Raw genomic sequence first — 27,434 nt, 5'->3', positions numbered from 1 at the left:
ACCACAAGGCCTAAGAACGAGGTAGAAGAGCAGATCGGAGAGGGATATTATACCAATCACTTTGTCATCATCGTCGATTACTACTAACCTATGAACCTTAAAATATAGAAAACAGGATGTATTGCATGTATCCCTTTCACAAGTTTAACATAATCGATATAAAAAAATTATATCTCAACAACATTTTAAAGAAACTTCTCCACATACCTCTGCTCTAACAATTCTTTCCATTATAGTAAACAATGTCTCATCTAATTTGCAACTCTGGACGCCCTCGAACCACTCATTCCGATGTTCGTTTGCTTCGCGCAGCGAAACGTCCAAGTTATTGTACGTTTTCTCCGCAGCTAAGTTCTGCAAAGAATAACAACGTTCAAGATGTAACACAAATATAAAACTTACATAGAATATTATTCATACGGGCGATATATATATAAAACAAGATGTGCGACTTACAATAACATCGAACTTGGAATAAATGTTCACTAACTTTCCTTCAGAATCGACAATTGGCAATGCTGAGACTCTCCTCTCTACAAACTTCTTTAACGCTAAAATTATGCTAGTTTCTTCCGTGGCTGTTTCTATGTTTTCAAACGTGCCTATCCTCAGCTCCCTCAGTGTTTTATTGGTAAAAGAAGGTTTCGGTAACTCGTGAATCTGTAAATAAAACAAATTAAACATCAGAACGATCTCTCTCAGAAGAGATTTTATTTGTTCAGATCGTGATAACACAAGATAGGGTATACTCACATATAGGAAAAGAAACCTAAGTATTCGCTTATGCGTCAAGATATAAAGGACGTTTCCAGTGTCAAGATCTATCACAGGCAATCGGTGGATTCTGTTTTGTATTAAGGTCCTGATAGCTTCGTATAACGACGCATCTGGCCCGATGCTCACAAGAGGATGAACTTGATCCTTCAGAACCTCTGAAATCAACGCGCAAATTCCATCGAAAAAAAAAAATTAAAATTTTCAGATACAAATGGTTTTTATCATCCAATAATTTTTCCCAACCACGTCGAAAAGAAAGACTTACTTCTCCACGTATCTAATTCGTGTTCCTCCAACTCGTCCATTGTGACCGATGGACTGGTGTAATACATCTGAAGTATTTTTATGAAATCCGTTATAGTTAACATGCCGATAAACTGCTGTCGAGAGCTATCCCACAATGGCGCAGCCCTCACCCCTTGAAACAAAAACAAATATTCCAAATATTGCGTAAACACAAGGTTTTTTTTTTCTCACAGATTTGACTGAAGTTCGGCTGTTGCACAATCCGAAAAGACTCACCATTATATACAAGAGCGAAGAAGGCCTTTTTCACGAGCAAATGTGTGTCGAATACGACTAATTTGGCGCTGGTTGGTATTAGGTCGTAGCATTTGTGAAACTTGAAGAACTTGACGAAAATCTGCGACTCATCCTCCTCTGAAAGTCCAAACAGTTCACAGTAGAGAAGAGCTTTCTGATTTCGACGAAGCATTTTCGAAAACGTGCGCAAGCAATTTTTATTGCACAGTATTGTACATCGCGCAATTTACACTCTCGTTAGGCAAACGCGTGCTTCATCGATTAGAGAGTAAAGCGGATACGCGCACACACGGCATCTGTCATTAACTCGCGAATTAACTCGTTTTTTGCCCGGCTAAGCGCACGAGCGGAGCGATACTACAGTTTTATTCCATTGTCGCAATTCCATTTCAACTTTCATAAAAAAAAAAAAAAAAAACAAAAAACAAAATTAAAGAATCACTTTTGTCAGAATTAATTAAATGTCAATTTAAAATGAAGTAACAACAACGTGCATCGTTTCTCTTTGATGCCAACACGGATCCCAGTGAGGGACTTTTAATTTGAAATATTCTCATCGCCGTATCATACGCAATAAAGGGGGAACGACTTAATACCAGATGAATTGCGATGAAGCAACTCGGAAGTTATACGAGTTATATACGTTCGGATGAAGATACTTTATAAAAAAAAAAAATAAAATAAAATAAAATATTGCGAGGTGGCATTTTTCATACGCGCGATAAAAATGGGAAATAACAACACATTTATACAAAAATAATATTACGTAATAAAAATTTCACGTTATTGAAGCAATGAATAATATGCTATAAGAGGAAAATGATGGAAGATTGCGTCAGAAAGGAAGATCACACGCTGTGGAATTTTCTCGTGCACACCAATATTATCTCTCGCTGTGAAAGAAAGAGAAGATGTTTCTCTCTTTCTTTTTCTTGTCAATTACCAACTTCTGAGAAGACAAGTGTAATATGTGGAACATCTCTCTCGAGAATTGTGTATTATTGTTATTATTGTATTTACTTTTCTTCAGAAAAAAAAGCAAACAAATTCAAATCGTGCTTACAACAATCTACTAAAATATATATCGACTTGTATCATCAAATTATTATTAAAAATCTCTTTGTCGTGTTTCTATTCGTCAAACCGTCACTCGACGCGTGTTTGAAGAGAATTTAATTTTGTTTTGTTTTGTTTTTTGTTTTTTTTATCGTCAAAGAGAACGCGCGTCGAGAGAGAAATGGAAAAGAAATGGCAAATAAAACTGTGTGCGCTAAAAACACGGCAGATTTCACATTTACACTGCGTACTATGCACTTTTATGAGAAGTGTATACTCGTCGTACAACGCTGACTTTCGAAACAGATGTCGAGATCCAAGAATCTCGCACAACCACGACAACTACGATGCGACTGGCTGGAGGCGAAAGAGAACGTAGGACACAACTGGCGGCGAGCGGAGCGAGCTAAAAGTAATACATGAACCTGCGCGCGTGTAATAAATGCACATACACCGCGTACGTATGTAACATGTCTGTCTGTTGTGTGTTGAAGGGAATGCATTAACCGTTCGGCGTTCATTGCGCACGTTCAAGTTGCACGCGATAACGACGAGCGCATTCGACGCACCGCGAAAAAATTGCGCGTTTGTCGAATATAAAACGCTAGCTTTCTCTCTCTCTCTCTGGAGAGAACACACATTTTATTATTTCGCACAATTTCCGTAAAATTCCGTGAATAAACATAACACGCGTAATAAAAATGAAAAATTTTTTCCTTGCAAACAAATCCAACGCACACATGTTCATGTGTGTGTTTTTTAATTGACCCGGAAAGATCAATATTGATAATCGCATGCGCGCGTAAATAAAAAAAAAAAAAAAAAACAACATTGTATACGTTTTATGTATATTACACGTCTGAAACAACGTTTGTTCGGTTTGTTGTGTCGTTTTTATTTCGCGTCTTTTTTTTTTTTTCATTTACACACGTTATACGTTGAAATTCAACGGCGCCCGTATATCCGTGAGATAAAAAAAAAAAAAAAAAAAAAAAAATTAAAACAAACATGAATTACAAACGTTGATTAAAAATTTTCTAAGACACGTTGTTGACAAACTGGATAGTCGTGCAATTATCGCTAGGTCGCGATACCTTTGGAGAGAATCCAAGCGAGCTCGTCCTCGAGCGGTGGATTTTCCACCTCAAACTCCTTGATGAGATCCTTGGAATACACAGGATCGTCGTCCTGACTCCACCAAGCGGCCGCAACCTGCTTTAAAGCGGCACGAACACTTTCGGAATTCGAGTAGTAGTGCAAGGTCAGCATTATTTAACACATCGTTAAATATCGCCTCTCTCGAGCGATATATAAAACCGCAGCTTTTACAACACAGTAATTTGTAATCGCCGCGCCGTGTGTGTTATTATTGCTCCTTAGATAATTCTCAATTTTGTTTTTTGTTTTGTTTTGTTTTTTGACGACGGCGCTTTGTGTGCGCTTTAAACAAACGAATATGCGCCGTTTAAATTAATCATTACTTTACGAGCCTCGCGATCTTCTTGCATCATTACAAACGAGAGCATGATTTTAGAATTCATTAAATTAAATTTCTCATGCAACTCTTTTCTTCGTCACTGAAATTTTTTATTTTTTTTTTTTTTTATCACTGGAATCTCTCCTTGTCATATGATTTACTTTGTTGTGCGCCTTTCACGAGATCTCTCGAGAATCGTCAGCTTCGTCGCTGGTGAACGCAACGACTGGTCTCTAGTCGTCTCGGGGTCCATCTCGTCAACGTTTCATTCGGCACCTATCTCTCCATTTCCTTCTATCTCTCGTCTCGGTTTTCTCTTCTTCTCGCTGTCATCATCAACCGGCGGCGCGTGCCAAGAATAAACCGAATTCGAAGCTGGCGCGTTCTTTGCCAAAAGACGCGCCAAGTTCCACATCTTCCTTCGGACATTTCCTCAGAGCTTTTTTTTTTTTCAACGGGAGAGATCGTTTGTTTTCAATAATCGCGAATAAAAAAAAAATAAAAATAAAAAAAAAACGGAAATCTAAAAACCCCGATTCCGCACCTTCACCTTCACAAACCACGTGTCTCATTTTTCATCTCAGCAACTTGTGACGCCACGCACGTCGTTCCCTCAAGTCCCCCATTTATCCGCACGAGATTTCGCTCTAACGCCGACAACGTGTGATTGATTTATTCAAAAAAAAAAAAAACTTTTATTTCCGATCAATCGATTTTCTTTACCTAATCCTCGTTTTTATAAATATAAAAATCCGACCCATGACCTAGACCCGGATAAAATCGTGCCAATGTGACGCAGAACGTGCTAGTGCGAGCGCACTGAACTGAAGCAAGACACTGTATCGCGAATAACCTCCTCTCTCCCTCTCGCTCTCGTAACGCCAGCTGGCCTCCCGGGAGCTCATCGATCGCTATACACTTTCCACGGGGCTAGGAGGAACCCGGTGCCGCGATTTTCAAGCGGGACGCTGTGTAGAACTCTCAACCAAACACGTGGGACGCGGATATCGTTCCGTGATATCGAAACGCAAACACGCAAGTACACTCCGTGTGAAAATCAAGCCCGATGTTTGTTTTCCTCTTGAGTAACGTTGTCCAAATGTTGTATCGATGAAACATCGAATCGGTGATGTGTTTCGAATGAAAAAGATCTCATCGTGAAGAAATTTTCTCCCACTTGACACACACGCACGAGAAATCGCGCATAAAGAGATAAAAAAAAAAAAAAAAAAAAGAAAACGAAACAAAACAAAGGACAACGTATAAATCTCGTGAATTTCCGGAAGACGATCCGATACAACGAGCGAGAAAAACCTGAGAAAATTATCGGGTTTCAGAACTCACCGAGATCGGACAGCGAGACTTTCTCCAGGAAAGGATCCACCACCGGCAGCTGCAAAACAGAGAAAGAAATTAGCATCCGCTTCGTTTAGTCCGTTTAGACTTAGTCGGTCTGTTTTTTTACTTTAAAGAACACCTTCTCTCTTTGTTCTTAAAAATCGATACACGTGTGTGTGTACACAACGTTGTTGTTTATTTTTGTTCACTCTCCGAGCGCGAATTAAGGGTCATTTTATCGACTCGCAGCACAAGAGTTTCTCCTTAATGAAAAATATTTTAATTATTTCTTTAACGAGTCTAATTAGAGAGTAAAAACATAAAAAAAAAAAAAAACCAATTCCACGGTTCGAAAATAACTTCCGAGTTCGCTTTGGCCGAAGAACGCTCGTACAGCGAGCGTTAAAAAGTCTGAATATTGAATATTCCGCGAGACACGCACCGCGTGTTCTTTCACTTCACAGTTTTTCACGATCAACAAGCGCATCAATCACAGGAGACGTGGGAATTAGAAATTGCGTGTGTGCGTGCGTGCGTGCGTACGTATGGGAAAAAAAAACTATACCAAAGTTCGCTTCAGCAAAGACCTCGGGCTGAACGTGTGTCGTCTCTTAATCTTCGTGTACCAGTTTGTTAGAACGCCGGAACTTGCAGTTTGCGCCACATCCGAGTTCCTGGCGATACTTCCGGTCGGTTCGCTCGTTTGACGTCGGAATAACATCTCGTATCGATTAAAAGCCAATAACGTAGCTATTTTAAGCGAGACGTCCGTTCGTTCATTCGTTCTCTCTCTCTCTCTTTCACTTTTTAAAGATTTTTACATAATAACGCGTGCGCTCGATAAAACGTGTCGTCAACTCGCGTTGCGCGTAAAACTAAAATTTATTATCGCGACGTATGTACTTTTTATCGTATCTCTTGTTATTTTTCTCGACCGCAACGGATCTTCATCCGGAATACACGCGCAATCTCCGAAACTCCGACTCGACGACGACGCAGCTATCCCGGAATGGAATAGTTCGCAACTTCGTGGAGAATGATGTTTACATTGTTCACGATGAGCAACCACGTCACAAGTGTTAACACATCGTTCAACACACTTTTTGCCACACCGGTTTGCGAATTAAAAATTTTCGCGCGGTTCTTCCAAGACGACTTCGCGCGTAATATCGATGCGGTCACTCAATAAATAGTCACCTTGTTCTTGCGCGATGCGCAATAAACGCTTTCGAGCAAGGGATTATCGACGATGTGACGACGACGACGACGACGATAATGATAATAATAAAATATAAATTTCCGACAACATATCTTGAATTTTCCCGTGATCACTCTCGTGATTGCAATTCCCATATCTCCCCCATCGTTAAAGAGAAGAAAAAAAAACCAGACGGCGCGTCGATATGATTTAAGAGAACCGCTCTTTCTTGCCGCACAATCTGCAAGAAAAACAACAGTCGACTTTTTTTTCCACAGCTCTCATTTTACCACCGCGACTTCGTCACATTCGATCCCCGGACTGATATTAGATTCATCCAGAGAGAGAGAGAGAGAGAGAGAGAAAGATAACGCGACAACGCGCGTGTAACAACAAGTGTACCAAATGAACGCAGAGTCAGGAGACGCCTTTTCTCTCTCCGCGCGAACCGTGTGTTCACGCGGTACGGATGTTTCACTTCGTCTGACGAAGTTGCACTTAGGCAAAAAAAAATAAAAATAAAAACAGAGAGAAAAACCAGATGGCAAAAATCTCGAATCGGCGAAATCGCGCCGATGAAGTTTCAACGCGCGATCGTCAATGTTTTCCCGTGGGCACGTGTATTTTGTTGCGTCGTATTTCCTACCGACAATAATTTTAGATTTTTGGCAAGAGTGACGTCATGTTTAAGCGATCCTCGTCGGTTCTTTTTTATCGTTCGCTCGCTTCGCAACTTCAATCGAAATCGATTTGTTTATTAAACACTGCGCGCGCTTTCACTCGCGATTTCAACGCGCGCAGAGATAACTCCTATAATGCGACTGTTGTCGTTGCGATACGTAAAAAAAAAAAAAAACTTTTGCGGAAAAAACACAACAATACGTTGACGCAACAAAGTTTTCGCGACAATACGCGCCGCACACAGAGGGATCCGCCGTATCGGGGATAAAAAAAAATAAAACAAAAAAAAGTGTATTTGACAATTTGTTAGCAAAGCGTTGTGAAAAAAAAGCGAATGGAAAAACAAGACTTTTAATCGACGCCTAGAAACAAGCCGGGATCTGAAACTCGATGGCCTTTGAACGAGCCTGTTTTTAAATGAAACGCCTACTAAACGAGTATAAAAAGAAAAACATATCGGATTAGCAATGATATTAATTTATCGCAACGTTATTTTTTTTTTTTTTTCACAAAATAAATTTGGTTGTTGCGCAACATGTTCGAGAATTATTTTTTTGACACAACGAAAACTGCGATAAAAAAAAAAAAAAACCGTACGTTAAAGAACACATTATGCAAAACATTGATCAAATATTCCGTACGCGTAGAATCAAATGATGGGCTTTAGCTTTTGTTAATACACGACACGCTGACGTAATGAACTTTCTATATATTTGTGTGTGTGTGTGTGTGTGTGTGCACTTCGAGGTGCAAACATTTGAGACTCCGAAGCGCGTCGTTAACTCGAGAAATCGGGAGGGAAACGAGCACGGGATATGTTATATAGCAATGTTTACGGAATTTTGTGCGCGTTTATCTCGGGCAACAGTAATCTAAATATAAGTTCCGAGCAGCGCGATTGTTTACGAACAGCTCTTGAACATTAGCATTCGGCACGCGAAAGCGTAAGAAGCGTTTGAATATCAAGTGCGTGCTTTACGTACGTACGTCATTTCGCGCGATAAATGAGAATTTTTGTTAAATATTTACAATTTTCAATTTGTGTGCATCGTTTCAATTATAAAATTTACTTATCCGCCGCGTTTGCGCGAGATGACGCGATAAAAAAAAAAAAAAAAATCTCTTTCTTCGAGGTTTTTTGCTCAATCAAAACAAGATGATATATTGACGGTCTTACGTAAAGAAAAAAACAGAAAGAAAAAGAAACAATCATTCTAATCAACATCTTGATGATTATTTAACATCTTGTTTGCGTAGTCAAACTTGATTGGACGTAACTGTGAGTAAAGGGGTCGCGGGTCAAGGTCGGTCTGAAAAAAAACAAAATCTCTTATTCCCCAATCTCTCGCTCTTTTTCGCGACGATGAGAAGCCTAGCGCACGCATGTTTATAGCCAGCAACAAGTGTTTCTGTCGTTGCTGGATACGTTGTGCGGTGTTGTGTGTATTTTTAGTAAAATCTCTGTGTGTGTGTGTGTTTCATTCTTACACCAGACATAATCGCAAAACCTCAGCAGCAATGACCCGAATCGCATTCATGTGTTCTATCGTTATTGAACGTTCCTATAATTCCTAATCAAGCGCGAAACCTCAAACACGTTTTCGAAAAACGTTCGCAAAACTGTCAAACCGATGTGTCCGAGAAAATTTCTGTTCATGCTCGCCCGAGCGACACGGATTGATCACAGAAACGCGGTCGATGTATAAACGACGCGTGACGCTTTTCTATAAAAAAAATAAAAAAATAAAAAAAAACCCCTCCAAAAAACCAAAAAAAAAAAACCCGATGCCACTGTGTGTTAATTCTCTTCAGACACGTTCGCGCGAAATAACCCCACAACATTCTTCATCAACATTCTCTTCTCTGGTGCTCTCTAGGTTGTTGCGTCGATGTTACGCGGCATGAGCCAACCGGTCGATACAACACAGGACACCACCACCGAGATCACCATCGAAAAATACGTCATCGCGTAAGGAACGACAGGACACGAGTGCGACGCGACACGGAGAGACGCGATTCTACTTCTCTCGGCTTCCTCGGGGTCGGCACCAGCCGGTCGCTCGTGCTCAACTGGATCACCACCATCCAGACTGGCGCACGACGACTCCGTGGAGCTTCGCAGCAACACGTTGTGCGTGCGTAATTTACGGCGCATCGCTTGTACGCGCGCTCATCATCGAGCACACACCAGGGCGCTTCATCGAACATGACATTTTTGTGTCATCTTCTCGTGTAACTGAACTTGGTGCTACGCGTAAACTCGGTGATAAAAAAAAAAAAAGAAAAAAACGCCCTTTAATTTGAGATTTATAAATTATTGAATCATCTCGCCACTGTACGTCTCTCTTTGTGCTCGAGTTCGAGTATTTATTTATAGCAAAAAACACCGATTTCGATGATATTCAGGAATGAGGGCAAGCCTCTTTTTAAAGTGGGAGAACCTTCGTTGTCGAATCGCTCAATTACTACACATAAGATAAGCACGTTGATAAGCACTTGAATATATATTTGACGCGTTGCCAGAGAGATAAAAATAAGTGCAGAAAATACGAAAAAAAAAAAAACATTGAATATTATTTAACGACCGCTTTTAGAAACAAGTAGATAACTTAGACAACACTTTCACAAATTAGAAATTATACTTGGAAAAAAACTTCACATTGATATGTCAATTGCCAAGAGAAACTTTTTCTAAAAAAAAAAAAAACAAACATTTAACTAGAAATTCGCAATGCGACGTAATAGAAATTTAAAATATCATCCAGATAACAAAGATTAGTTATCAAGAAAAAAAAGTCTGAAAAATCTGGTTGAAACATCGGTTTAGCGAAGTTCAACACGCGTGTGCCACTGCTGGAACCAATCGAGCGAGCATTGTGCCTCACACAGTAGCGCGCGACTTTATCAACTCGCGATAAAGTAACACACTTAGGTTGTTAAAGAGAATTTCTTTATAATCGACCTCGATAAATCCAAGATTTTAACCGCATTACACGTAAAATTGAAAATCGAATTAATTTAGCTGCTATTGATTTAATTTAACCTGCTTGGTCGTTCTATGTTCTCAGCTTTAAAATTGATTAAAAACTTGGAACTTTTCCTTAGTTTTTTTTTTTTTTTTTTTTTTACGAAGCACGCGCACGCACGTACAAGATCTTTGATTACAATATAATCGTCCGAAAAAGTTGTTAATGTTGTTGTGTAAGTGTTTCACACACACGCGCAGTTTTACAATTGTAGAAATATTTTTATATGTACACAAAGAAGGAATCGTGTATCCTTCGAATAAAAACCTTACCCCACGTGCGTCCCTGAAGAGTATGGCAGCATGAACTGGATCTAGACAAGCATCAGATGCTCTGTGAGGTATTGAAGGTGTTCCGAGGGACAATCTCCGCGCTGTAGGATCCAAGGAACTTCTTCTGTGTGCACCTAAAAAAACAAAAGTGAGAATTACAAAAAAAAAATAGTTTTTTTCTTCTCTTCGTCTCGCACGAGAGAGACTAGTTTTACGTCGACGAATTATAACTGACTATACATCTATGACAATTATTTCTTAATTGTCTCGGTGTCTCGCGTTCTCTCTACACGCAGTCTTATAATAACGCGCGCACAATTTATAAACGCAAACACAACATTTTTCATACTCTTATCTACGACATTTCTATTTTGTAGAACGTAGAACCACGCGCGCGTTATGTAATAAATATTTATCGGGACAACACTCCGACGAGACTTCTGTGTAAAACTAAAAGCGCCCCGTTGTCGTCGCAGGTTTAATCAACCAGAGCAATGCGGAGTTGGACTCTTTTCTCGAACGTCTCTCTGTCGAGATTATATTTGTCGAAACCAACACAGTGCCCGTTCGCTCCCACACACACACACACACACATAGTTCGGTAGATTTGCTTTCAGTAGAAAGCTACGTACGTATACTTTTTATTTTTTTTTTTTTTGTGTAGAAGCGAGACTTGAAATCAGACCTGCCCGGGTCGCAAGACGTCGTACACTTCGACGTCGATTCGGTCGGTCTTGGAATTTTGTTTTTCTCCCGACGAAGGCCGTTTGCTCACGTTTCTACGATTAAATCCGCTTCCTCAGCGCGAGACACTCGAGCGATATTCCGCTTTATCGGTGGTGTTTGTTTCACGACGACCGGTGATGTTACTCTCCCGGTGTTCGGGAGAACGGAATGACGACGACGAATGTTAGACACTTGCGAGTTACACACGACGTGTGTGCGTGTGTGTGTGTATACTCACGCTCGGAATTAAACAACACTATCATTCGAAAATCAATTGACTGGTCAATCGATTCTCTCAGCACTTTCTCTCGGTCTGTAAGAGATAAACAAAACGGAAAAGGAAAGCGTTGTTTGTAAAAAAAAAACACATATTAAAAATATTAATTAACTCTGCTTGTCAGCGAAAACTCTCTCTGGTCGATGAAAACTTCTGATTCAGCGCTCTTATTTGTTTTATCGCATTTTACGTTACTGCGTACTCTTTCGTTGATAAAACTTTGTGACGATAATTTTAGTTTTTTTTTTTTTTTTTTTTTTTTTATTTTTATGCGCACTGTGCATAAAAGGATAATGAGTCACACACTCATCGCGCGTTCGAAACGAGCGCCGTAATATTTGCACGCGGTCAGGTCAAGGCGAGCTTCTATGTATCAATAACAAGCATTGAAGCTTGGGTAGTAAGAGAGAGAGAGAGAGTTCGGGAGAGCTTTAACGCGAAGAGAGAAACAAATTCGCGACCGATTTAGAAATAGAATCTCGTTTCTCGAGATTTGGGAAAAGCTACTAAAAGTTTAGCGAAACACAGTATAGATAGAGAAAAATATACACCATGTGCGTTACCCAACGCGGCACCCGGTTTGGTTTCATCGCGCATGTCGCAACACTTTCGTGCGTACAACAGACAGGCGAAGGCGAAAATGAGATGTTTACATGTATATGTATTAGCAGATGTGGAATAATATTGAGCGGCCAGTTTCGCGACGCGCGCGTGAGAAATCGCAAAAACTTATTGCGCAACACACAGACGCAGCCGGAAAATTGAAACGGTACGTCGTCTCGCGAGAAAGAAAGAGAGAGAGAGAGAAGGAGGGAGGGAGAGACGATCGCAAATCAACTTTTGTTTTTGTTTCTGTGTTTTTCTAAGCGTTCGCCGCGATGGAATTAAACCTGTTTCGTTGAAAACTCGTTGTCGTTGAAAAAATTGAAAATCAGTTTTTTTTTTACCGTTTAACGTTCGCTTTTTTTTTTGTTAAAAAAAAAAACCAGACTTGCAAATAACATCTGTATATTTAACGCACTTTTTACGGTGACATATATGTGCGCAATCAATTTCTATGTGTATTTAAATGCGGCACATTTTTATTTTATTTGCTTCCGCGTATTATACGTGGAGAGAAAATAAACACACATTGCCGTGGAGAAACGTTTTAATCGGAGATTATATTCAATCGAAGCCGACGGAGATCACACGCCGTTCGCGCACGTTACCTTGCCTAAGTATGCTTTCGTAGATTCTATAGGTGGTCTCGCAATCAGTATCCTGCGGACTGGCGGGTGGTCTAGTGCCGTCCAGGCTCTGACTTCTGTTTCTGAAATCCTCCTCGCGTTTCTTCGGGCTCTCGTGGCTCTCGCTTTGCCGTCTAATGTGTCCCAGTCTTCGACCGAAGTGACGTATCATCTCTTGTATGCTGCTGTGGTGATGATGGTGCTGCTGTTTCTCGTGCTCGTTGGTCGGGCTGGGCGAAGTCGGTGACGCCTTGCCGCTGTGCGTGCTCGACGTACGCGGACGATAGTGATGGAGAGGATGATGGTGATGATGGCTGTTGCCATGGATCGTGTGATACACGGTCTGATGGTGATGATGATGATGATGATGATGCGGAGGATGCGGTGGATGATGATGAGGATGATTATTTGACGTGTTGGATCCGTGAGAAGACGCAGAACTGACCGAGCCGCGCGAAACTTGTCGCTCGTTCAGACATAGTTTGCCGTCGGCGGGTTTATGATTCAACAGCTCCTGCAGAAACTTCACGTCCTGATTCCGAATGTCAGGCGACACGACGGAGGAGGAGGAGATGGAGCTTCTGGTGTCGCCATTGTCGGCGCCGTGATGATGATGAGACAAAAGGTGGCTTATACCGTACATTTCACGATACGTGTTCGTTCGAAGCAACAATAAACACGTCGTCAAAAGTAACAATAACTCCGCTCGCGTCACGGAAGCGGCCGTCACACAATTCCGCGTTGATCATAGACGTCGCTCGGTATCTGCCAAGAACGTAACACAAACTTGCCGACTATTTTTCATCGATAAAACGCGAAAAGCGACGCCGCGGACTGGCGGCTGTTCAATCGTCAGTCGGCCGCGTTTCATCTGTCGCGCGGAACGGGGAAAGGAGAAATGTGTTATCGGCACGAGCGAATCTCGGAATTTGACTTTTTCGTAACATCCTTCGGATGAGAGGACGATGTGTGTGTCGTCGTCGCAAAATTGATGAACGAAGCGAGAAACCAACAAGCGCGCGTGTTTATGCGGCAAAGCGAAGATTCAAAACGAACGAACGAACGAACCGAGAATAAATCCGATGTCGAAATCCAATTAAATTTTGGCAAACTCCAACAAACAAGTAGATACCTAATCAAATTAAAGCGGATGTTATTTATCTCGCAAAACAGAGAGAAATAAATAAAATCACGTACGCGTTCCCTCTCCGAGCGTGAAAAATGCGCGATTCCCCTCTTCCCCGCGCGCACACGTACGTATACGTGCAGAGAAGGAAATTAAGATTCAGAAGGAAGCGTTTATTACACGACACTTCGCGCATGATTAGCGGAAGCACAAAATGCCGGTCATTATTAAACAACCGAGGACAACTCTTCACCGCTCTCCCCAATTCGACTGCTGTTACTGCGACTGTAACTTTTTTTTTTTTCCAAGAGCTTTCTCAAATTTGTAGCGCGTAAAACGATCATCCAACACAGACGACAGCGAAGAGAGAAAGAGAGAGAGAAAAAAAAAAAGAACAATTTTAAATACTCTATTTAAATCCGAGTAATCCTCTTTCGAGAGACGGTATTGCACTTCGTCGCATTCATATACCGATTTCTACAATATAGTCGCTGAAACGTAGATTTTTGGGGTCGAGGGTGAGGAACTGGGTCGTATCGATCCGGAGGCCGGCCCTCCGTTGTCAAAAGACGAACTCACTCACTAAGAGATTGGTACCTCCTCTCTCTCGGATCTGCGCATCGGCACAGCAAGACGGGACACCCGATGATAAATCGGGTTCAAAGCGACGCGTCGCAATAAGAACTAAAACAAAAATGCAAGAGAAAAAGTTCGCAATCGCGAACTTTATTTGAGCTGCGAGTAATTATCGAGCTTGTAGACAAAAAAAAAAAAAAAAAGATTACACGCGCAAAAACAGATTACGCGCGCCGGTTGATGTTATATCCGGTTTATCTTGTTACACGACGTTACACGTCGATTTTTTCTAAAAACATAGCGAGGAATAATATATGAGCGCAAACGTTAGCAACCATCCATAAAGCGTCATTTTTGTAATTTTCCCGACACTAATGATATTACAAATTAACTCGGTCCTCGGGTATATATTCGGAGCGCTCAGAGAGACACGTTAAATATTTCTTTCGCACGACGGCGCGAAGCGTGTATCTATTATATATATTTAAAAACTACGACGTTTCTCTCGCGGTCATATTTACCCCGTTCGATTCTTTTCAAAAGTCTTTTATACGCGCGTCTTTGTGCGTGCGTGTCCTTTCACTTTGTGAATTTTAAAACTTGCGATTTTTATCTCGACGGTTTGTAAAAAAATGTGTCGCGCAACAAAGATGTTGCGAGATTTGTTGTTCGCCTATACCGAACGGCACGACCGAAATAATTCGCGGAAAAAAAGAAAAAAAAAATTGCAGAACAAGCGATCTTCGGTGCTGATTTTCTGTGTAAGAGCTATAAACACACGTCACACAGAAACGTGTTTTCGAAGCAAGCTGTTCGATATTCGATTTTGTTGCTCTCTTTGAGATTTTTAGGGCTTCTCGTCGCTTATGCGATACACGCGTTTCCGGTTACCAAATGCGAAACAATCGACGCGTTTCAAAACCGGTTTTGTCAAGGTCAGCGAAAGTCCTCGAGGGACCTCCGTATCACACCGCGCCGTCGAGAGAATCATCACGATCACGGTACTTTTTTTGTGTATACTTAACAAACAACTCAAAAAAACAAAAAAAACAAAAAAAAAAACAAAAACAAAAACAAAAATACTACGAGAGAGGTAATTTCTTTTGTTGTCGAACCGCCGCGACCGAATCGACTGAAAAATCAGCTCGAAATCTCCCTCAAACAAACAAGAACTTTGAATTGCGATTCGTTAAGTTGAGAGAAGCCAATTCAGCGCGCGGGATACATTTGTACAGTGCGGACTAAAAAAGAAAAAAAAAAAAAAAAAACAACAGGCTCAATTACACCACCCGGGAGGGAACTACGTAGTTTCGTTGTAACGAGGAGAGGAAGCTCTCCGCTTCTAAATGACCGATATATAAACACTACCGCCGCTGCGAACGTGCGTGCGTGATCTAATTCGGGTTACATAATAATTGAGAAACAAAAACAAACGGAAGGGAAAAATAGAGTCGGTCGAACAAATGGAAATTTCGCCGAGGCGTGCACGCACTTTTCTCCCGCCCCCGCGCTCTGCCAATCGCGGTTTTACTTTTTTTTTTTTTTTCGAGCGCGCGAATGGACTTTACGCTTCTCTTGTTTGAGGCGATAACGCGCCTGACACGGCAACGATAATCGCTCACGATGCGGAAAGCACGAGACCGTGCGAAACTCACGTCGCGTCGCAACTCGTCGCGTCTCCTTCGCTTCAACGTAAACACAACACGCGACAGAGACTTACTTTCAATCCTCTCCTCTCGTAACGTGCGAGATTCTTCAAGAATCAAGGAAATCTCTGCGTCTTTACAAACCTCCAGTGCATCCAGTCGCGTCTCGCGCAATTTATTCGACGAAGCGATTCATCGAAAATGCGGCACTGCCGTCCTTCACGTACACGAAGAGAACACTCTCACTACCTGACACACACACACACACACGCACACACACATACACACGCACACTTAACTTTAATACCGAGCGCGTGACATCAAATAGCGATGTGCGCGGTTTAATGAATAGTACGCAAATATTGTTTTTCTTCCATCGGTGGTTTTGTTGATACACAGCTTATGCTCTCCCATGTAAGAGCGTGGTGGTACTATACAAAAGGGGTATGACAAAAAACGCGCGGCGACGAAAGATGTCGGAATATATATATATATATCTCTCTCCTCTCTCGATTGTTTCAATTCGAAGATGCGCGAGCTGGTGATGATGTATCGTGGGAAACCGGCGAACGCCGAGCGATTTCGAGTCTCGCGGGCATTGATCGTCGTTGTCAGCGTTGAAACGTGCACTAACTCCGCATCGCGTCGAACCGCGCCATCCGGACCGACGGATCGCACACTGTGTGAAGATCCGAATGATTTGAAACGCCATCTGGCGATAGAGACGACGCATCTCATAGCAAGATCATCGAGCGAGAGATTGCCGCTCAACGGGCAATACACTTCACTACCGACGACATGGAAAACAAACAAGAATATATACAGAGAGAACGAACTGATTCCCGCAATGAACGGATGGCAGCATTTGTCTGAGATCGAGCTGCGCGCACACACACGCATACACACGCACACACGTGCATACATGAACATATATTATATATACACACTCAAATAAGAAAAAACAAAATCTTCCAAAAATGCGTTTTGTTCCTTTTATGTAAATCTCTCTACTGTGATAGAAAAAATACAAGTAACTAATTTTATTTAAAACGTGATATATTTTTTATCACCTCTCATTCTGTCCCCGAATGAAAACAAGAACAAAGATTATTTCTCTGCATTTATCTACTATCAACGTCTCGATGTAGTATTTGTCGCTTATCTCAATGTATGGTTTTCTTCACAGTAAAGAAACCAAACACTAATGTGCATACGTTACATAATTAACATTACTTACTCTGAGACGACGCTTGTGTTTGATGCTGCACCGCCGCTCTCTGTAACAAAAACCCAAACAAAACTCATGTGAAAAACATTTCATTTGATATCGAATGAAGAAACTTTCGATTTTTCTCAACTTTTATTATTCAAGTCTTAATAATAATTGTCAATCTTGTGACGCGTCTCTACGCGAGAAGAAAATATTTTTATTGAAAAAAAAAATTCACATTGTTTAGGGAAAGTTATTACACCATGAAAAAATTCTCAAAAGATGTGTCGTGAGATTTCGTTTTGTAAAAAAACTGCTTTATAGTTTTTTTAATATTTTTGGTGTAACGATTGATTACATAATTTCCCGTGAAAGACGTTATTTATGCGGATATTAGCGACTTCACGTGTTAAGTAAACATTCTTTGTTGGCGTTGCGATTTCAACGAAACTACGGAGAACAATTATATCATCACTAATAACAATTGTGTTAAAGAAAAATAGATGTGTATGTACGTTTTGTAGAATCAGCCGAACACCCGACGCTTCGAGACTCTTGGCGTCCAAGGATCGACTTCTAGGCTTCGCGCCGAAACAATCGTCTTTCTTTCCGCTCTTCATCCATCGAAAATACGACGACATTTCGAAATCTTCCGCTTATCACTTTTGTTTTTAAATTGTCATCGATCGCCTAACCAAATGATGAAAGTTTATGTGTTTTTGTATCTTGTATCGTCACACATTTTTGATTAAAACAACGAGAGAGACACGTTAAAAAATAATTTTCTAATTACAAACACGCGCGTTTTACAAAATACATATTTGTAATTTGTGTGAAGTATTTTAATGATCAAATCTCTTTACGAATTTTTTATTTCTTACGCTCTCGAATCTATCGCGAATGTAAATAATAATTATTTAATAATAAATTACTTAATAATTAATTACTTGATAATTAATTATTAATTACTAATAAATTTTATGGCCTCGACACATAAACGTAGACAAGTTTGTGTGTCTGCAATAAAAAAAAAAAAGAAAAACTGTTTTATTAATACCATGTGGCCCATATGCCACAGGTGCAGCACACGTTGTATGAATTATCGTTAGGTTATTTCTCAGCTTGCAAATCAACAAACGTAAGCAACTTCTCTGTCTTTTCTTTTATCTTTATAAGATTGTTATTTACATTTATTTCTAAATAATTAGCGCGACGTATACATATTATTTCCACGAAACTGATTATTTTATTTGGTTTTAGTTCGATTATACGAGTCATGGTAATTAATTAGATTCGTGTAAGAACGATAAAATGTCGAATAAAATCGATAAAATGATTATAAATAGTTCTTGTTATGAAATAATTTATGTATAATTATATCAATTTTAAAAATAAAAAATTACTTTTTAATTATAAAATATTTAATTTTAGATTTGTTAATAAATTTTAAATAAAAATAACTCCGACAAAGTGCGTAAAAATAAATATGACGTTCAGTTTTCGTAGCGTAGTGTGCGTTTTAAAACTATAAAAACTATTTTAAAATTCATAAGCAGATTGCGCAAAGAGATGATAATTTATAAAATTTATATATGTATAACCTCGAAGTCTCAGCCTTCTCGATACATTTTGCAATATATCAAATCAAAAACCTTTAACAACACTGCGCCGAAACAAAACCAAGAAAATTTCTACTTGTAGAATTTGTTTGAGATAGTTGGCAATGCGAAAGCTTATCGCGATTTTAAAACTCTGTTGTAAACAGCTCGAGATTTTTCCATTGCAAATTTTGTATTGTTGGTAACCCGACTTGACATCAAGACAAGACGTCAAGACGCTATATAACTTAACAATAAGAAAATCCAAATCTCTCATTTAAGTTGAGATGCGCGCATATATACACAAATCGTATATCTTTCAGATATCTCACGCATAGTTCGAAATTTTTTAAAACTTATTTTAGCACATGAATAATGTGACATTTAGTTTTTCTGAACTTCAACCTCAATATATTATTAGTAGTTAAAAAAACCTGTTTATAATTTCGATCGTCTTGAAGTGTCAAGTTACGCATACATTTGCAAATAACTTTAATACAAATGTATAAAACGCTGGACTGTTCTTTGAACAAGCTGTTCTGCTTTTTCAACTCTTTCCTTGAAAGAAGTCTCTCTTGCTTTTTCAGACGAATTTCTTTTTCATTGCAATTAGTTCAATTGAAAGATATTTCTCAATCAATGTTTAATTAGTCTCAATCAATATTTAATTATTTTAACTAATAGCCAGATCTTTTTTCGATTTGCAAACTGATCGCGTTAACACGCTCTATCACGTGTCAATATTTAATTATTTTAATTAATAGCCAGAACTTTTGATTTACAAACCGATCGCTACCACGCACTATCGCGTAAACAACAAGATCACTTTTTTGTACGCCGTGAGTTATCAAGACTTAGGAAATGTGGTTGTCGCGTTTTTTTTTTTTCCACTCGACACGTACATATACGCGCGAACTCCCGCTACCTTCCACTAGCAATGCTCGCGCTCGACTGTACTCATATTCTTTTGCAAACACAAAACACGACCGAAGCACCTACTATCCGCGAACTGTACAAACATCGCGAGCCTATCTCCGCTGTTCATCGCTCATTCTTCACTAAAACTCAATTGTTCCTCATTCTCAAGTGTCGTCTCCAACAGTTATTTTGGTCAAGTATATATGCAATAAATAAAACAGTTTACGTTAAAAGCGTGATTTTAGAATAAAAATATTTAACGCGCTCTCGCATTTTTCTATTCAACTACTAGCAAAAAACAAAACAAAACAAAAAAAATACTTTTTTAAGTGTTAAAGTTGCCAAAATTTCTAAATAATGCAATAACACACGCTCGAGAGAAAATAGAAACGTTTTAATAACATAATAAAAACAACAACGTACGCTTTTGTTATATCTCTGTTGATTGTATCTTTGCTCTTATCGATGATCGAAAACACAACTTCCTTGCACTGACTATGCACTTTTTGATGAGTTTTGTTTTTTCTTTTATCAAATTGTGACATATTACAACTTATGCGCTTAATGAGATAATTAAAAGGGAAAACACAATATTTATCATGTATATCGTGTTATCGTATACTCAAAATTGATTTAAGAATTGAAAGATGAGATAGTAGGAAACGCTCTTGCCTACGATCTATGCGCGTGTAGTGATGATAAGAAAGACCTATCTACGTAACTGTCACCAAGGCAGATTTCTCAACTTTCCACATTACCACATCATATCTGTGCATATCTACAGTTTTAGATCCTTTTCTTTTTTGGCGTCGTCGATATGTTAAATAGTCGTGAATACGATTACACGCGCTATCGATAAACACATCAATATAAAATTACTCACCGCTTTCCGCTTGTCTTCCGCACTCAAGGCACTATGGCTCCTGTGCCTGATGAGATCCATGACTTTGCTCACAGGATTTCTGCTACTCTCGGATCCAGCCCGGGGTCGACCAGTTTGCTCTTTGTTTTCTTTTTGTTCTCTTTGGTTATCTCTATAATGCTCCTTCTCCGTATGTACATCCACTGAAGAGCTTCCGTGCGATCCTCTGTGCAAGGAATGCTAAACACAACGACACGATACGTATATAATACACACATACAATGAAACGCATACATATGTATGTATATTACATTTATATATATGTACATATATATAATCACCTGAACAGCACTTTTCATATTAGCTATAATACTGGGTTTTCTCTTGCTGGCGTCCGATTTGCTTCTCGGTCTGAAAGCGTCGAAAAGCGCCGGCTTTCTCGTAGGACTAGCGGTGTCATCTGTAGCACCACCGCTTCTTCTACGTTCCGCGCTGTTACTGCGACTATTACTACGACTGTTGGAACCGGACCGAGTCCCGGAAGTCTTCCGACCACCCTTGCCGGAACTCGACGAGCTGGACGCTTCCGTTGGTTGTGGAAGAGGCGTTGATTTTCCAGAACTGGGTGCACTTCCGTAAGACGGTTTTCTAATTGTCTTAGAATGTGATCCCCATGTGTCTGTAAGTCCAATAAAAATGATTTAAATAAATAAATGTTTTGTGAATAAATATATCGCGTATTATTTAATTTACTGTAATAACAATTAAATAATAATTTCTTTTTAAAAATATGGTTATTGTGTTCTTGGAAGAGGAGAAAAACATAACTACATAAGCAACTTCTGATTATCAACTTACCTGCTCGTGGCCTGTGACCTTGAGAGACATGACTGGAATTATCCGCGTCCTCAGTCACGATTGTTGGAAGAGGTTGCGAACCAAGTTCCTTGAAAGAAAGACAGCACTTTCGTTCAAAACCATGTGATTATCGTCAATATATAAACATAGACATATAAAACTAGACCGAATGTTGAGAGGTAAAGAGCTCGCGACGCTTCGAAACGCAACTCCTACGCTTCACGTACGACGTTGAAATGCGTCGTTGGTTCATTTCTTTTTGTTTTGCAACAGTTTCACTTAATTTATTTTTTGTCGATCGTACTTTGTCGCGTTGCATCGCGACGATTGGCGTTTTCGACGTCGATCGTCGTATCGTATCTACCTACATCAGTCGTCGCGAAGACGCGACATTCATCGTTGACATCGTTTGCATTCGGTCTATATTTCGAGTCTATGTATATAAATTATACAAATATATAAATATTAATATAAATATTAATTCTATATAACATATATAAATTCTTATAATTATTACAAATTATTTCAAATACATCCAAACATATGTTTTACTTTGAATAATTTTCACCTAAAAAAAAAAAAAAGTTCTTAAAGAAAAAAGAACTGCAAATTATAAACTATACACAGTGAGACAAGGATAACGCAAAGACAGTGATTAGATATCATTGTTTAATCCGGCTGATAGCAAGATTACATTTACGGACAATCTTCTATTTACGTAAGATTCTCGAAGCTCGGCAATTGCAATGCGAACTATTCCTTCTCGCAATTTTGTATTGATTAAAAAAAAAAAAAAAAATATATATATATATACATATATATACACCCGCACATAATCGTGCCCGATCACACTTCTATTACGTAATACAATGAATAAAGTTTTGGAATTCTTCCAACAGAAGATTCTAATTGGAAAATATCCAACAAAAAGCGAGATCGTTCCACTTTGTTCGTAATCCTTAAACTATTTCCGCATTTGCAAACGGGATCTAAACGTTGCTCGATTATTCAGCTCGATTAAACAAAAGTGGTGTTTATCAATAAATTATATAAATCGCACACAGTTCGAATGTGTTCACAACATTCGTTCGCAAGCTACAGTCAACATTCGGCATTTTTTTACTTCGCAACAAAAAAACTGCTCGTTATCATCATCGATAAGCCGTTAATTAATTGCGAAACGAAAAAAAAAAAAAAAGATACCTTGTAAGTTCCGTGATACTCCGGGCAACGATCTAGATACGGTACCAGGGAGTACTTTCGTACTCTCCCAAGAGACGCCGACATCTTTTCTCGTGGTTCGAAAGAAGAACGGCGTTTCTCAGATATTCATATCACTATGAGAACGAGCATTCTTACGGTTGAATATAGCCGGTATATCGTCGTCACTATCTTTTCACCACTTGTTATTGATAACGATTTTTTTCTTCGAGGACAGTGGTCATCGCTCATTTCAGTAATACTTCGGTAATATCGTTTTCTTTTTTTTTTTTTTTTTATCGCGTCTCCGAGACCGCAGTAATTCAGATAATCTTTCGCAATTTCTAAAAGTACGTTCGAACTTCTTTCTCTTTCTTTCTCTCTCTCTCTCTCTCTCTTGCGCTTTCTTTTTCTTACTGAAGTAAAATTTCGGGATCGGATGTAACCAGATTGTTAAATTCCCTTTCCATCCTCACTCTTTCGTAACAATCCGGCGCGATGAAGTGTCACGAGATCATTTTATTTCTATGTGTAGTAGAGAATGTCGCAATAAACGCTTCAATAGCAATAATTAGACAAACTAATTGTGCGCGAACACCCGTCACACACTTACACATTGATTAACACGCACGGATCTCACACATAAATATATAAAAAAAAAAAACCACCAATTTATTGATACAATCCGAACTCACGGAGCAGCTTCGTTCGTGACACGAAGACCAACACGTGTGCACAATAAAAACTTAACAAGCAGTGTGGATTATAACTATCTGCGACGGAATTGTTCGCGTCTATTCGATTACTGGCGATGACACTTCGATAACGATTGTACTTCTTGAATTCAATTGTCATAACGACGTTATCACCCGCCATGTCGAGATAACACCCTTTCATCTACCTGTGCCAATGTTTGTTTTCGTCGTCCAATTTTATCGTAACATTGGCTTTCTTTCTTACGTGTAAAACTTTTTCGAGTGTATACGTGAACTTTTTTCGCTTCAAATTGTTAAAACTTTTTTATCGGTAGTTTTGCCGAGAAATCACTTTGCGACGATACTTTAGTCATCGACACGGTGCAAAACGTGCGATACAACGCCCAAGTTTGTACGATACAAAATTAACAACAGATGATAAGCAGATCTCTGTAGTTTTTGCATCGGCGACGCGAGTTAAATATAAAAAAAAAAAAAATATATATATATATAACTCAAAATCATTGCGTTAAATGTCACGCGCTTTCTTTTTAAAATCTGACGCAAACCTGGCAATGTGTTCGAAGTAACGGAATGCTCAACAAGTTTTGAAATCTACAGGGAATATTATCGTTCGAACTTTTTAATTACGAAAACGTTTTCTAATTCCTGTCTAATTCGATTATTTATCCGCTATTTTGTACGTCATCGTTAGACACTACACGGTAAGTACACAACAAACACGTCAAAATATCTGTCATAAAAGACCTCCTTAACGTAACTTCCCTCTCGAATGAAGATCGATAGAGCTTAAAGGAAGCCTTGTACCATTTCGCCTCACCCTTTCCGCGAGACGTTAAAGCTACACCGAGATCTAGGGCAAACGATACGACGACATTTGCAAACGTTTCTATTCTTATTTGTCCGTTATCTGCACAAATGTGAGAAAATTGACAATCGCGTGTTAGTTCTGTGTCTCGTCGCACATTTTTAAAAACAAATAAAAATCCTTAACGCAAATAAAAATACAAATGAATGAATAAAGAGCGAACGACACGACACTGTAACAGTCCGGGGAAAAAAAAAAAAAGAAAAAAACAGTGAATGTCGCTGTAAACAAATTTGCGGGAGTACTTTTTTTTCCCCGCGGCAATTGGTTAATTGGCGCAATTATAGACAGAGCGAACGGGACACCGACGCTGACGGTGACGCCGGCGGGGCGCAGCTACGTATAATAAATGGACATACCATTAGGTCTTCAATCTTTGAGGGGATGACGCACGAAAAAAACATTACGTCCGATTAAGCAAAGAAAACTAATATCCTATCCGAAAGAAAAGAGTAATCGCCCAGCTCTTAACGAATAATAAAAAAAAACACGATGTAAGTTTTTTTATACACAATTGTTAGCACGTAAAAAAAAATTACGTGCGTAGAATTAACGTATATATATATATATAATGTGTGTGTAAAAAATTATACTAAATATAAAAGATAATAAAAAAAAAAAAAAAGTATATTTGTAAGAGCGATATCTTATTTTTATCAATTATCATGCGAGCTCTCGACACACGAGACAGAGATAACAGCGCACATACACTCACCCGTCGCTTTCTTTCCTGTACAAAATCCATTCTGCGTATCCACACCTCCTCGGTGGAGTCGTAATCGAGGGTGCTGGTGCTACTTGCTTGACTCTTCATCTCGATCAAGCTGCTGTCGAAGAACCTCTTGTCGAGATGCGGGCTGGGCAACGGGCTGGTTCTCGAGAAAGTCATGCTGGTGGAATACGACGGAGGATCCGTAGCGGGGAAAGTCATGCCCGGACCGGTCGTGTGTCTTCTCCGGAGAGGAGGCTTGGTCGCCGAGGTCGGTGATGTCACAGTTGACGTGGTAAATCTACCGGAAACCGTGGTCGCGACCGTCGTCGTCGTCGTCGTCGTCATCGTCATCGTCGTTGTTGTCGTCGTCGTCATCGTTGTCGTCGTTGTCGCCGTTGCAATTGAAGTTGTGCTACTTGTTGTCGACGTTGTTGTCGTCAGCAACGGTGACGACGGTTTAGCTTCGGAGACGCTGGACGTCGGAAAAGACTTCTCGTCGATCTTCTCCGAACTGGAACTCTCCGAGGACGACGGACTCGACGCCTTTGACGTCTTGGACGAAACACTATCGGCCTTTTCACCCTTGGACGCGTCCTTCTTGATATCGACGATCGGAATGTCGGTGTTTTTCCCTGAAAAAAAATGACAGTATCGCGATCTGAATGTCACGTAACGCCAAGCGAGTTTTATTCGATTCACGCGTATGGAGTTCCAAGGTCGAGAAATGACACATAGGCACGCCTGTAAGCTCAGTCGGATCATCGGAAAAATATACACTTTGCGGTGTAAAGAAAAGCCAGTTGCCAGCTATTAAATTATGAACCGAAGAGGTTCATAATTACAAGTTTTTTAGGTTCATAATTTATTAGGTTTATAACTACAAGTTCGAGTTTAATTGTTTCGATTGTTGTAGCGCACAAAGAAAAGAACAAAGAAAGAAACTCTATTTTGTCACTCCATTGAGACTCATCGTGTTCTTGTAAAGCGTCAAAACTTCATGATTCAGAGAAAGAGAAAAAGAGAGAGAGAGAGAAAGAGAGAGAGACGCGTTATAAATACACTTAAGCGATCGTTACCTAAGTAGAGTGACTTTTCGCACCGCCGTGCCTTTCGTCTTGCCAAACGCGAGCACGCTAGCTAATCTTAGCACTTCGTGGATGAGTTCCTCGTAACAGTTTATATTTCGTAACCGCTCGCTCTTTTCTAGTAATTGTTTCGCGGAATTAGCCACGATTAAGCACGAAAAAAAAGCGTTTTTTTTTTTTTAATATATATATATATATATATATTCTCACCTTCCTCTGTCTCGTATTCATCCTCCTCCCGACACTCCGATAATCTTCTGCCCCAAGGATACGGACTGTGTGTCTGATTTCGTGAAGGCAGGCGGTTAACATGAGACAGAAAGTAATGGTGAAAGAAACTGTCAACACCGTCGGAATCCTCGCCGGATGACTGCAGCATGTCTTTGAGCGCGGCCAGAGAGGTGATGGTGTTATAATTGATCGCCGAGACCAGATCATCCTCTATGTCACTGTCGTCCGTGGTGTCCTCGTTTTTCGGCTCCTTCGCGGACTCCTCCTTCGTCGTTTCCGGCTGTGGCGTCTTGGTCGTCTCCGTCTCTGGCTTATCATCCGAACTGGTTTCAGACTCATCGTCGGAAGTACTGGTGGACGTGGTGTCGCTCGACGATTCCTGCTCTTTCTTCTCGTTGCTCGTTGCTTCCTTGCGCTCCTCCTCGTCGGCAGATTCCTTGCTCTTCTCGTCCTCCTCGTCGATCTCCTCTTCGTCGGCCGACAGAGTTTTCTTCAACATTTTCATCTCGTTCTTCATATTCTCCAACGATTCGCGCTTGTCCTCCGCCTTCATCTTCCGATCGACGTCCCTCTGACCCGTCGAGTCCTCGTCCCCCTTCTTATTGTCCCCGTTTACGTCACACTCGTCCGATTCGTTCTGCTTCATGTTAGCGGAACTCTCCATCGATGAAGCTGAAAAAGAAGACGATTCATCGCTTTTGCACGCAAGAATCAGTTCGGATTGGTTCGGAATCCTCTTTGGTTTTGCGCTCTCTCGCCTCTCGTAGTGCATATTCACTGTGTACATATATACATATACACGCATACACACGTACATACACACATATTACATACATACGCCGCGCGTTAATGTGTACGGCATACGTGGCGGAACGTTATAACTAATAAAGTGACACTGTAGTCAAGGCGCGATTCGACGCTCGCGAAATAGAGCGCGTACTCGCCACTTACCGCATTGCGCCAGCGACACGTACCGCGCGCCTATCTCGGCACATACGTTCGTTTTCTGTGCAATTTTCTTTCGCCAGTTTTTTTTTCAACGATCCGCGCAGAACTCGTACGGTGGAAAATCAACGGACCGATTAAAGCTGACGCCCGCTAGTAATTGGACTGCGTAAAAAAAAAAACAAAAAAAAAAAAACGTAGTTGGATATCGCACGCGTCTCGAACATGAATCACGCACGAAGCGGCAGATGTCATAGACGTCAAGATTCGCAAAGGAACGAGG

At 40.1% G+C, this 27,434-nt stretch overlaps 1 protein-coding gene across 2 annotated transcripts in view; it reads right to left on the bottom strand.

The window, feature by feature from the left end:
- Window positions 1-27,434, bottom strand: part of LOC109853146 (serine-rich adhesin for platelets-like) — a 35,170-nt gene that overhangs the window by 2,333 nt on the left and 5,403 nt on the right. For both annotated transcript variants that reach the window (XM_020424970.1, XM_020424971.1), the window contains exons 2-15: window positions 26,186-26,878; window positions 24,894-25,522; window positions 21,395-21,482; window positions 20,878-21,215; window positions 20,558-20,776; window positions 17,186-17,225; window positions 10,369-10,502; window positions 5,198-5,246; window positions 1,300-1,437; window positions 1,043-1,195; window positions 754-932; window positions 457-660; window positions 208-354; window positions 3-96 (exon numbers count right to left, since the gene is read on the bottom strand). In XM_020424970.1, the coding sequence (XP_020280559.1) occupies window positions 3-96; window positions 208-354; window positions 457-660; window positions 754-932; window positions 1,043-1,195; window positions 1,300-1,437; window positions 5,198-5,246; window positions 10,369-10,502; window positions 17,186-17,225; window positions 20,558-20,776; window positions 20,878-21,215; window positions 21,395-21,482; window positions 24,894-25,522; window positions 26,186-26,870 (3,097 nt within the window). In that variant the 5' untranslated portion in view covers window positions 26,871-26,878. The remainder of the gene's footprint in view (window positions 1-2; window positions 97-207; window positions 355-456; window positions 661-753; window positions 933-1,042; window positions 1,196-1,299; window positions 1,438-5,197; window positions 5,247-10,368; window positions 10,503-17,185; window positions 17,226-20,557; window positions 20,777-20,877; window positions 21,216-21,394; window positions 21,483-24,893; window positions 25,523-26,185; window positions 26,879-27,434) is intronic.

This window comes from Pseudomyrmex gracilis, unplaced genomic scaffold, assembly GCF_002006095.1.
Source record: "Pseudomyrmex gracilis isolate BER0280 unplaced genomic scaffold, ASM200609v1 scaffold_44, whole genome shotgun sequence".
NCBI lineage: Eukaryota > Metazoa > Arthropoda > Insecta > Hymenoptera > Formicidae > Pseudomyrmex > Pseudomyrmex gracilis.
Note: the sequence above shows the minus strand (reverse complement) of the source record. Positions and strands in the feature narration are given on the sequence as shown.